Raw genomic sequence first — 12261 nt, 5'->3', positions numbered from 1 at the left:
GGAAGCGTTTCCAGCAAAGAAGTTCCTTAACGGAAACGCGTCTCCTGGACTCACGGCGTGACAGTTTCCTGCGAGGTGTGGGCCTCCCTATGGGAGACTCCGATACCTCCCCACTGTTCTCGCTGGAAGCCTCCCTGAGCCCTCCCTCCTGCTCGCATTCCCTCAGAGACCCACTCCTCCCCCTGCTGGTCCCTGCTTCAGCAGTTGAGTCTCTTTCATCCTGCCTGAGTCCCTCCACCACCTGATGCTCTGATGGCAGTTCCCTGACATCCACCTCCCCTCCAGGGCCCCCCTCACCCCCTCCCAATTCCTCCCCCCTGGGAGGTGAAGGGCTAAAACCCCGAAACGAATCTTCCTCATCTTCTGACGTCTCGAACAATTCTCTCCATCGATCGTCGTCCTGGCCAGCTGAATCCTCCTCCTCTTCAGAATCTGGGAACCCCTCCAACTCCTCTTCCTCGTCGGTGGTGGCAAAGTATTCCCTTCGGAACCTCACTACAGGCTGAGGTTTACGTGGGAACCTCTGATGAAAAGTCTCTATTAAAACCTCGTCATTGACATCCTCTGCCCTAACCCAGGTGTTTTCCGACTCCGGTTCCCCTTCCCACATTACCAAATACTCTACTTGATCTCCCTTCCACCTGGAATCGAGGATCTCCGCTACATGGTAGCTGTGTTCCTTCTCCTCCATTGCTGGTCCCCTAGTGACCCTCCCCTCACTGTCTCCTCTATACGGTGACAGCAACGACCTGTGAAAAACTGGGTGCAGCTTCATGTGGTTCGGTAACCGGAGCCTGAAAGCCACTGGATTGACCTGCTGTATGACTTCAAACGGACCCAGCCTTTTGGGTCTTAATTTCTTACAACCTCCTTTGAATGGCAACCCTTGGGTTGACAGCCACACCTGGTCCCCCACCCTGATGCTTTCACCTTCCCTTCTGTTTTTGTCTGCCTGCCTCTTATATTCCTCCTTAGCCCTGTTTAAATTGAGTTGGAGCTGGCGATGGATCGCTTCCATTTCTTCCACGAACTGTTCTGCAGCTGGAACGCTCCAGTTCTCCCCCTCCCCCCCTGGGAAGGCTCTGGGATGGCACCCGTGATTAGCCAAAAAGGGGCTCATCCCCGTGGACACGTTCTCTGCATTGTTGTAGGCAAATTCTGCCAACGCCAACTTCTCCACCCAATCATTCTCTCTGTCATTAACATAACACCTCAAATATTGTTGGAGAACCCCATTTGCTCTTTCCGCCTGCCCGTTGGTTTCAGGATGACGGGCCGTCGAGAAATTAACCTCTACATGCAGTAAGCTCATGAGCTTCCTCCAGAACCTGGAAGTAAATTGTTTCCCTCGGTCTGAAACCACCCTCAAGGGGGCGCCATGCAACCTAAACACATTCTCTACAAACAATTTGGCGGTTTCTTCTGCTGTAACCGCATGTGAGCAGGCTATGAAGTGGGCCATTTTAGTTAACAGGTCTACTACAACCATGATGGCTGTTTTCCCTCTAGACCTTGGCAGATCAGTCATGAAATCTATTGCCACTGCTTCCCACGGTCTCTCAGGTGTGGGCAGTGGTTCTAATAACCCAGCCGGCGCCTGCCTCTCCCCCTTGGCTCTTTGGCATTGTTCACACCCTCTCACATACTCCCGCACATCTTCCCTGACCTTGGGCCACCAAAATTCCCTGGTAACCAGCCACATGGTTTTGTGTTGCCCAAAGTGCCCTGCTGTGGGGCTATCGTGCAGCTGCTTGAGTACCTTCTCCCTCAATTCCCCTTCAGGTATATATAACGCTCCCTTATAATACAATGCCCCATTTCTCTCCTCAAAACCGCCGGATTTGTCTTCCTCCCCTCTGAGATCCCTGAGTTTCCCCTGGGCGTATGCATCCTGCACCGTACCCTCTACCAATTCCCTTTGCCCCACCAAAGTCGCCCCACACACCCAGCGGTCCTCTGGAATGATATGGGTTTCTTCGGGTGCTCCCTCCCCCTCCAAATATTCAGGTTTGCGTGAGAGAGCGTCCGCCCTAACATTCTCTGGGCCTGGCACATAACAAATCTCAAAGTTAAATTTGGAGAACTCTTGGGCCCATCTCAACTGCCTTTGGTTGAGCACTCGCGCCGTTCTCCAGTACTCTAGATTTTTATGGTCCGTGCACACTTGCACTTTATGTTGTGCACCAACTAGCAGATGCCTCCATCTCCGGAACGCCTCATGAATAGCAAGCAGTTCTCGGTCGTACACCGTGTAGTTCCTCTCGGATTTGTTCAGCTTCCGCGAGAAGAAGGCACACGGACGCCACTCTGACTCCTCCTTCCCCGGCTGCAGAAGAAGCACCGCCCCTATGGCTCTGTCAGATGCGTCTGTTTCAACCCTTAGCTTCTTTCGTAAATCCACATGCAGAAGTTGTTCTTCAGAGGCGAAGGCCCTTTTCAGTTCCTCAAACGCTCGCTCCGCCTCCGCCGTCCATACAAACTTCTTTTTACTGCTGAGACAGTCAGTGATGGGCGCCGTCAGATGGGCGAAGTTGCGGATGAACTTACGATAAAAGTTTCCAAACCCTAGGAACCTCTGCACATCCTTCTTGGTTTTGGGTGTTTTCCATTCCAGCACTGCCTGTACCTTGCCGGGATCCATGGCCAATCCCTTGTCTGACAGGCGGTACCCCAGGAATTCCACCTCCTTGGTATGGAACCGACACTTCTCCAGTTTGACCCACAGCCTGTTGGCTTGCAGTCTGCTCAACACTTCTCTGACGTCTCTCACATGTTGCTCCTCATTCTCAGAATACACCAACACATCATCTAGAAAGGCAACGCAATTCTTGTAGAGCAAAGGGCCCAGCACGTGGTTCATAAAAGATTGAAAACACGCGGAGCCTGCTTGTAATCCAAATGGCATAACGAGGTATTCAAACGCCCCCAAAGGGGTAAACATGGTGGTTTTCCATTCATCCCCTTTCCTTATGCGTATCAGGTTGTACGCCCCCCTTAGATCCAGCTTTGTGAAAATCTTTCCCTTCCTCACCCTGGTCAAAATATCATCAATTCTGGGCATAGGGAACGCCACCGGTTCAGTCACTGCATTCAGCCGCCTAAAATCACATACAAGTCTCGGCTTGTCCGCATTTTTTTTGTCCACAAAGAACACTGGGCTCCCCCCTGCTGCATTGGACTCTCTGATGAAGCCTCTCTTCAGGTTCTTGTCAATGAACCCTCGCAACTCCTGCATTTCCCTGTCTGACATGGCATACAACTTGCCCACGGGAAGCTGTGCTCCTGGGAGTAAATTGATCTGACAATCAAAGGGCCTATGAGGTGGTAGTTGGTCAGCTTCCTTCTCGCTGAACACGTCGCTGAGATCTGCATACTGTGGTGGTACCTTCACCTTCCCCATTACTTCAGTCCCTGCTAGGGTGGCTTGGGCCCCTGCTGAACCCTTCTCCCCTTTGCAGTGTTCTAGGCAATGTGCTGAACCAAAGGACACCACTCTTTGATGCCAGCCAACCAGCGGATCATGTAGAGCTAGCCAGCTCATTCCCAAAATAATGGGAGCGCCTCCCAGGGTGGCCACATTAAACGCTATCAGTTCTGTGTGCCTTGCCACCCTCATTATCATTGGGACAGTCTGCAAGCGGACTCCTCCTCCCAACAACTCCCTGCCATCAATCGTGGTCACCTGCAGGGGGTTGCTTAAAGGGATGGTCTGTATCTGGTGTTCAGCAGCAAACTCCTTGCTCATAAAATTGCAGGAGCTGCCTGAGTCCAATAGCGCCTTTATTTTTAGGGGGTGCCCATTCTGCAGCTCTAGCGACACTTCAATCACTAGAGCAGGTCGAGGAGCTTCTGGCACGGGCACTTTCACTGCTCTCTGGCCTGGCTGCAGTGCCCCAATTGTGGCAACCAGGCGTTGGCTTTTACCTGCTCCGCTCCCCCTTCTTCTCCCCCCTCAACAGCTCCCACCATCCCTTGCCATTCCTTCCTCTGGGGGCAGACTCTGGCAAAGTGGCCTGGCTGTTGGCAGAGATAGCATTTCCGGGGGCCCTTTCCCTCCTTCTTAGCTCCCTCGCTGGTTTTTGAAAATGCGCGCGCGCGCGCTGTTCCGATTTCCATCGGCTCTGCCGGCGGGAAAGCTGGCTCAGGAATGTCTGGAATGCGGAACTCCTTCCAACGTTCCCCTCTCCCTTCCCGCCTCTCCAAGGCTCTTGCCTCCTGCCGCGCTCCTATGGTCAGCGCAGATTTGGTCAGCTGATCCATAGACTCCGCCCTGGGGCTCCGTGCCAGCTCGTCTTTCACCCCCGAAGAAAGACCTTCTTCAAATAGCATTTGAACGGGTGCCGCCGATAAATCCCAACTCAGTCTGTGAATCAGCATGGTAAACTCAGTCCAATATTCACGGACAGATCGACTTCCCTGCTTACAAGCCATTAGCTGTCTGCGCACCACCCCTTCCTCAATATCGCTGGAAAACATGATATCCATTGCACGAAAGAACTTCATTGTGTCCTTTAGTATGTCATTGTGCGTTGCCATTAGGGGTCGAACCCAGTCTCTAGCCCCTTTCTCAAGATGCCCAATTACAAAAGCAACTCGCGATTCCTCATCAGGGAACTCATCGAACTGCACATTAAGGGCATATTGCATCTCTGTCCTAAAAGCATGGTAGTCCTTGGGGTCCCCCCCAAATTTCTGCACCAATCCTGGTACCTTTCTGGGGAATTGCGTGGCTCTCCCCTTCTTGTCTGCATCCTGAGCCCTTCTCTCCTCCAACCTCGCCGTCTGCAGGGCCAGTTGAACCTCCAACGCTCGGTATCTATCTTCCAAGCTTGGACCAGCTCCAGCCCCTGCTCCTCCGGTTCCGGTTGGTTCGCTCATGATGCCTTCTCTTGCACAGGCAGCGTACAAAGACTGTCGGACTGCTGTGAGGGTTTGATTAGCTGCTTGTGCGTGAAAACGTGCTCCCTCAGTTTGTGCGACCCCACAAACCTCCGTGTGTGACGGAGCTCCTCAGACATGTCTGCTCTAGTCACTAGTAGAGTCCGACAGTGGCTGTCTGCGGAAGCGTTTCCAGCAAAGAAGTTCCTTAACGGAAACGCGTCTCCTGGACTCACGGCGTGACAGTTTCCTGCGAGGTGTGGGCCTCCCTATGGGAGACTCCGATACCTCCCCACTGTTCTCGCTGGAAGCCTCCCTGAGCCCTCCCTCCTGCTCGCATTCCCTCAGAGACCCACTCCTCCCCCTGCTGGTCCCTGCTTCAGCAGTTGAGTCTCTTTCATCCTGCCTGAGTCCCTCCACCACCTGATGCTCTGATGGCAGTTCCCTGACATTATAGCATGCAGGCAAGGCTCAAGAAATTAATGCAAATCCAAAGGAGGCTGGAACAGTTGGTTATAGTCCCTTTTAATCTGGTATGCCGTCCCCAGACAGCCCTTCCCCCACGACCTGCGGAAGAATCCCAAACATTGCTGTGTGAAGCAGTCTTTCAGAAGCACCCCAGAAATTCATTTGCATTTATCACAATTAAAAGCGAGCAGATGTCTGCATGTTATTCTGTTGTTGTTGCTGCTGCTGTTTTGTTCCCCAGATGCACTGAGTTCCCAGAGCTCTTCCTGGTTAGACGCACAGCGTACTCCAGCTGCTTCCATGCACAGACAAAGCCTCTGAGAGCGGCACAAGCCAAGCGACTAGAGGCACAATGGAAGCGCGCAAAGGCCCCTTGCAACTGGTGCCATATGGCAAAGCCGAGCTTGTCTCCATGAACTATGAGAAGCATGTCAAAGGGCTAAATGGAGAGCTCACCTAATTTGCCCATCTGTCTCAGCCCGCTTATTGGTTTAAGGTGAAGCAAGTTGTTTACTACAGCGCTGTTTTGAAAACAGTTTTTGAACTGGTTTTGCTGCCACCGAAATGCATCCACAATAGGTCTGGTCCTATCATTGTGCCATATCATTAGGTCTAAATGATATAATTTAGTTTGGTTAACTATAACATTTTGTTATGGAAAAACACACGGAACCCAACCAATCAGCTGGCACTAGTAGACAATCCTGCTAATATTAAATTGTCCGAAATCCGACAAGCAGGTCAGTGTTGACATGTGAGTTCCAACAATCCCAAATCTGTCGAACTTCCAAAAACTCAGACATATGCATAACTGTGGATATGCATGATCACCTAAATGTTAAGGGTGAGCATTCACTTGTGTACCTCCAAAAGGTGGAGAAAGAGATAATATATATTCATGCAGTTTGTCAGTAAATACACATGCCAAGATTCATAGTATTTTGGACATTTACTATAACCAAGAATAGCTTAGGCTGGAATCCTGTGCTTCAGGAAACTTGGTCATTATGACGGCAGCGCCTGATGGGAGCTTTAGTCCAGCAGCTCTGGAGGAACATAGCTTACCCATCCTTGCTATAGCCACTTGCCTGTGAACAAGCTCCATTGAACTCAATGGGGCTTTTTCCTGAATAAACATACATAGGATTGCCCTTGGATCTGAAGTACCATGAATGGAAGGAGAAAGCGTATTAATGAACTTGCACAACTGCTAGCAGAGGACTTCTCGTGATGCATCGCCATAATACATTGGGAATTGAGTTAAAGCATGTGAATCACATTCAAAGGAAGAAGAAGAGACAGGCTTCGGCAGGGAAACTCTGATGAGCCATGAAAAGAATACCACAAAAAAAAAAGCTTGTGGAAAGTCAAGTGCAAATGGTCTCTGCACGAAATGATGGCAAAGGCAAACCCATCTCACTCCACTTTAATATACGGATAATTTCAGGGCTTCTGCTCCAAATCCAAACATCTGAATCCTGCTTCAGAAACTGAGGACTAGTCTACCCATGATGCAGAGGCAAATCCAGCTTCAGGTAAGCCTGGGAATGACCATCCCCTGAAACCCTGCAGAGCCACTGCCAATCACTGCAGACAATAGGAATGAGATGGGCAAATTGTTTCACTTGGTAAAAGGCAGCATCCTGTATTCCTAAATTCACAGTGGACTATATGCTTAACAGAGAGCTGCTGTCCAGAAACCAATCACACCTCTCTGATTAGGGCACCTGTATGCAATGCATGCATTTGCTGCATCCACACTTCACATTTTATCTAAACATCTAACAAATGTAGTGCATGAAACATCCTGAGAACTTTGTTGCTGTCTCTGCACGAGTCTTTTGTGAAAACCACCACCACATTCTGCTTCCAATCCCAGCCGAACTCACAAAGAGAACTTACCGTCCTCCAATCACATCAAAGAGATGCTTCCAGCGACCATTAATCTTGTTGAGTTTCTCATCTATTTCAGCGGCTTTGCTCTCGTTGCTGGCCTTGATCAGCTGCTCACCCATTTGCTTCAGAAGAACTAGATTGTTTTCACTAAACAGGCTGATTTCCTCCATGCAGTCCTAACAAATAATAATAAAAATTGCAAATGTTATTACAGGCGAAAAGGGAGATTTCTCCATGGAACAAAACAGTAATGGGCAGTGTGATGGGGCACCACCACTCACCAGGCTTTTGTTGGGTGGCTGCTGGATACTGAGAGAGAGGTGGCAGAGAGGTTGATGCAATGCAAAAGCCTAGGCAGGGGGGCAGGATTGGCCCTTCCAATGTGTTCGTATGCCAGCCTCACTCTTTGCCTCCTAGTATGCATCAGGGACATGATCAACCAGACATCAGGTGAGCATAACACCATTCACTTTTGGACAAAAGCCACTGGAGTGTGGGCCAATGTTAGGAAAAGGAAGCTGGACTTGACAGGGATGTTTGCACTGTGCAAAGATAAACTATGGGATCCACTCCCACTAGGCTTTCTAGAACTTCCCTAGAATTGCCTGGAGGCAATTACCATATTTTTTGCTCTATAAGACTCACTTTTTCCCTCCTAAAAAGTAAGGGGAAATGTGTGTGCGTCACATGGAGCGAATGCAGGCTGCGCAGCTATCCCAGAAGCCAGAACAGCAAGAGGGATTGCTGCTTTCCCTCTTGCTGTTCTGGCTACTGAGATTCAGAATATTTTTTTTCTTGTTTTCCTCCTCCAAAAACTAGATGCGCCTTGTGGTCTGGTGCGTCTTATAGAGCGAAAAATACGGTAATCGCAGAAGACTAGAGAACAGCACATTATGGAAAAAGCAGAGGGCTCAAATCAGCATGTTCGAAGCCCACAACTGTGGATCAGAATCTTGGGAGTGTTCCCCCCACCCTGGGAACACCCAGTTAAGCATAAAACATGATAAGCCTGCCCTCCTCTTATCTAAAGCACTTGCTGGACTGCTGCTGGGAGTTTGCGAAGCCTGCCTACCTTCTCCAACTTGTCTATCATATCTTCAATGCTGACGTCGGCTGACTGCAGCACCTTGCTTTCCATCTGCACCAGCCAAGCGCAAAGCTCTTTATTCTTTTCGTTGAACACAATCCAGGCATTGAGTCGGTCCTCAATCTCTTGCTTGCGCAAAGAAACCTATGGAAGAGGATGCACACGACAGCGGTCTTTGTTGTATCTCGGGAGGCAGCCCAAACTCAAGACTGAATATACACATCTGTTTCTTTCCCACAATAAAGGATGTCAACAGGCTTGGCTGGAAAAGGTAGACTTCTCAAGCAATCGATTCCTCCACTTTGCTGGAAAATTTTATCTTCCCCATGAATAAAAGGCAACCCAGATTGTTGACAACAATGAGATGTAAAGGTGGTCCAGAAAACACCAGATTTCCTCACACAGAGACACCAGTCCTTTTAGCTGCCTAAATGGGGCACCTTATTAGCAAAATATGAAACTTGAACACGCAAAATATTAAATATTCCATGCACACGATATCAGCTGAAATGCTAAAACACAGTTTAGAGTAATGTGCATGAGCTTTGCATTCTCCCTCTGGTATAGTTTGTCATCCACCTGGAAGCTCAAACCTTGGTTTGAGTTTAAAAACATGATTAGCCCAAGCTAAGCTTTCCCCTGGTGCCTGTGACCTGGTCTGCATGAACCTCAGGCTCAGTTGCTTTCCCTTCCTTTCTCCTTCTCTGATGAAACCGCAAGGAGGATGTTGGCAACTTTCATTTCCATTATCAACTAACCACAGTTTCTTTTTGCACTTGAACTTGGCAAACTGTGGTTAGGATCAACTATGGTTTATTGACATAGCCAATGTCAAACATGATTAATAAATCCTAGTTTTTTTCAATAAACCATTGTGTGTTCCCCCACTCCCATCCCCAGTCAGGGGATGATATAGAGTAGGTGCTGGGAAACATACAATATCCACTATCCTGCATCTTATTCTGACATATTACAGAATCATAGAATCGTAGAGCTGGAAGGGGCACTTGTGTACTGTGGTACCTCAGGTTAAGTACTTAATTTGTTCCGGAGGTCCGTACTTAACCTGAAACTGTTCTTAACCTGAAGCACCACTTTAGCTAATGGGACCTCCTGCTGCCGCCGCACTGCTGAAGCAAGATTTCTGTTCTCATCCTGAAGCAAAGTTCTTAACCTGAAGCACTATTTCTGGGTTAGCGGAGTCTGTAACCTGAAGCGTATGTAACCTGAAGCGTATGTAACCTGAGGTACCACTGTACATCTATCCCAACCCTCCTGTAAGGCAGCAATATGCAGCTGTCCCATATGGGGTTCGAACCTGCAAACTTTGGTGTTATCAGCACCATGCTCTAACCAACTGAGCTATCACAATTGTCTTTCTTCAAGATGAGGAAGACCCCAGTTTTGACCCCCAGCATCTCTAGGCAGAGTTTGTGGAGAAAACCCTTCTGAAACCCTGGAAAGCCATTGCCAGTCAGTTTGGACAGAACTGAGCTAGATGAACTTGTGGTCTGACTCACTAAAACCCAGCTTCTTACATTGCTATGATAGGTATCCTCAGTAATGCGTACCTGTTGGAAATTAAAAACATCTCTGCTCGACCGGGCATCCATTGATAGCTGCTCAATGACTTTCCCCATCTTTGTTTACTGTGCTTACAATGTGCAGTCCCCGTCCCCCAGTATATTTTGATTTGTTTTAATGTAATATTTTTGAACACTGCAGAAACCCTTTCATAACACAAACATAGGATAAGTAATGTTAAATGATGCCAAGTTAAAGCAGACACACAGCTGCCATTTTCAGCAGCAGGTGTGTCGCAGGTAACCTGCATTTCCATCCTCTGAGCTGCTCATTAAGTGGACTGTTTGCGTGCTCCTATGTCTTCCTCTGTAATGCGACAGTGACTTTAGCCCTGCCTGTGCTAAACCCCTGACCTCCTGGTATCCCCCTCCCTGACTGTGTCTGCTCCGTTTTGTTTTCCTCTGTCTTCCAGCAGGAGCATCTGGCTGGTTAATTCCATGGGTCTCCAGGACAGCTGCACTGCCTAGCTTTTAAATACTTACAGAGGCTGCAGCCTTTTCCGCGAATTGTTTCCAATACAATATGCTTCTGCTTGACACTCCGGCTTAGGCCAATCTCTCAGAAAGCAAGTGGGGCATGCTAATTGCTGGATTTTGCACCTCAAACGTTTAACCAACTAAATATTTTCACCTCAGTTGCCAGGATTGTTCGGGACTTTTGTCCAATGAAGTGTATATGCTTCAGGGAATCAGGACAGCTGGCCAGTCGCAATACCTTTGAGCCATGAGAAGAAGACCAGGTCCTAGTTTCTGCCTTGGCCTGATTGTTCCCCCTTCGGCAAATCATTATGTCTCTAGCCTGAGTCCCCAATTTGTATGATGGGAATAATGGTGATCTACTCGTTGTGGGTTAAACCACAGAGCCTAGGACTTGCCGATCAGAAGATCAGCGGTTCGAATCCCCGCGACAGGGTGAGCTCTCGTTGCTCGGTCCCTGCTCCTTCCAACCTAGCAGTTTGAAAGCACCTCAAAGTGCAAGTAGATAAATAGGTACCACTCCGGCGGGAAGGTAAATGGCATTTCCGTGCGCTGCTCTGGTTCGCCAGAGGCGGCTTAGTCATGCTGGCCACATGACCCGGAAGCTGTACGCCGGCTCCCTCAGCCAATAAAGCGAGATGAGCGCTGAAACCCCAGAGTCGGTCACAACTGGACCTAATGGTCAGGGGTCCCTTTACCTTTACTTTACTCGTTGTGTGGCCAAAACATAAAGGAACGTAAAGCAAGTCTGAGTCCCATCCAATGGAGTGGGAAACTCCCTTGGTGCTCTCTCTAAGTGGTTGCAGGCAGGCAACAGCAGGAAAAAAACCTGTTCTAGCCTTCAAAACCTAAAGTGGGTGCACGCTTTTTAATGCCCTGGGGCTCCAACAAAGCACGGCTTTGCAGTAGTGCTATGAAGACAAGGCCCCAGAGGCATTGTGGAAGCATGGAAGTGGCAGAGGCAGCCCCAGCCACCAATGCTGAGCAAAATGGTAGCAAGTAGAGGTTGTGGACTCTCCTTCCTAGGTGATTTGTAAGCAGAGGTTGGACGGCCACCCGTCATGGGTGCTTTAGCTGAGGTTCCTGCACTGCAGGGGGTTGGACTAGATGACCCTCGGAGACCCTTCTAGCTCTACAATTCTGCAATAACAAGACCAGGTTCTCTGCTACACGAAGCAGGAGAATAATGTAGGCTGCCACCTATTTAGAAAAGTTTTCACATTTCTTTCTTTCTTTCTTTCTTTTGTGATAAGAATTTTAAAGTCTTAGATATATAATAAATGTTCATAAATGTACCAACCAAGCACGTACATAGATCAGCACAGGAAGACCGACCTGAAACCATTTTTGATTCCCAAACTGACCATATGTTTTCTCTGCAAGGCCATAGAGAAATGGAAAAGCCTCCCCAATGTCTTTTCCTTCACAAGCCCTGTCTTAAGGGTATGTCTGTCTGTGTTTGAATAGGGTGAGCCTGTGACCTGGCTCAGGAACTAAGCATTTATCATTACAAAAGACTGGCCAGGCTCCCCATGGGTATCCAATCAAGTGAGCATTAACAGGTAACCTGTCAGACGAGATTAAACAATGCACTCAGATTTCTGCTGTAGACCGCCTTTTCTGTGATGTAGGTATGGTGTATCTGGGGTGGTGGTCTTGGGTTACACCCCTTCTGTGATGTATGTATGGAGGGGTGGTCTGGAGCGCCAGGGCAGGGAATTTAAAATTTCTATATAAGGGCAGGGACACCTTTGTTCTAGGTTCCTCCTCCTTTCCTGCGTGTGAGGGGAGCACCCTGTTGCAACAGCTTTAATAAAGATCAGGCTTACTAGCTGCTTTGCTTCTCAATATTCTCTGGTTGGCCTCTGTTAT

General features: G+C 48.9%; 1 protein-coding gene and 1 long non-coding RNA gene across 2 annotated transcripts in view; one reads left to right on the top strand and one right to left on the bottom strand.

The window, feature by feature from the left end:
- Positions 1 to 12261, bottom strand: part of SYNE2 (spectrin repeat containing nuclear envelope protein 2) — a 258420-nt gene that overhangs the window by 28758 nt on the left and 217401 nt on the right. Inside the window, exons 95-96 of the mRNA XM_083516520.1 lie at positions 8315 to 8473; positions 7249 to 7418 (exon numbers count right to left, since the gene is read on the bottom strand). Of these exons, the coding sequence (XP_083372646.1) occupies positions 7249 to 7418; positions 8315 to 8473 (329 nt within the window). The remainder of the gene's footprint in view (positions 1 to 7248; positions 7419 to 8314; positions 8474 to 12261) is intronic.
- Positions 1 to 12261, top strand: part of LOC310685961 — a 209270-nt gene that overhangs the window by 172648 nt on the left and 24361 nt on the right. The window lies entirely within an intron of this gene.

This window comes from Podarcis liolepis (genome assembly GCF_965112155.1).
Source record: "Podarcis liolepis genome assembly, chromosome: 1".
Taxonomy (NCBI): Eukaryota; Metazoa; Chordata; class Lepidosauria; order Squamata; family Lacertidae; genus Podarcis; species Podarcis liolepis.
The sequence above is the reverse complement of the archived record's forward strand: the minus strand, read 5'-3'. Positions and strand labels throughout refer to the sequence as shown.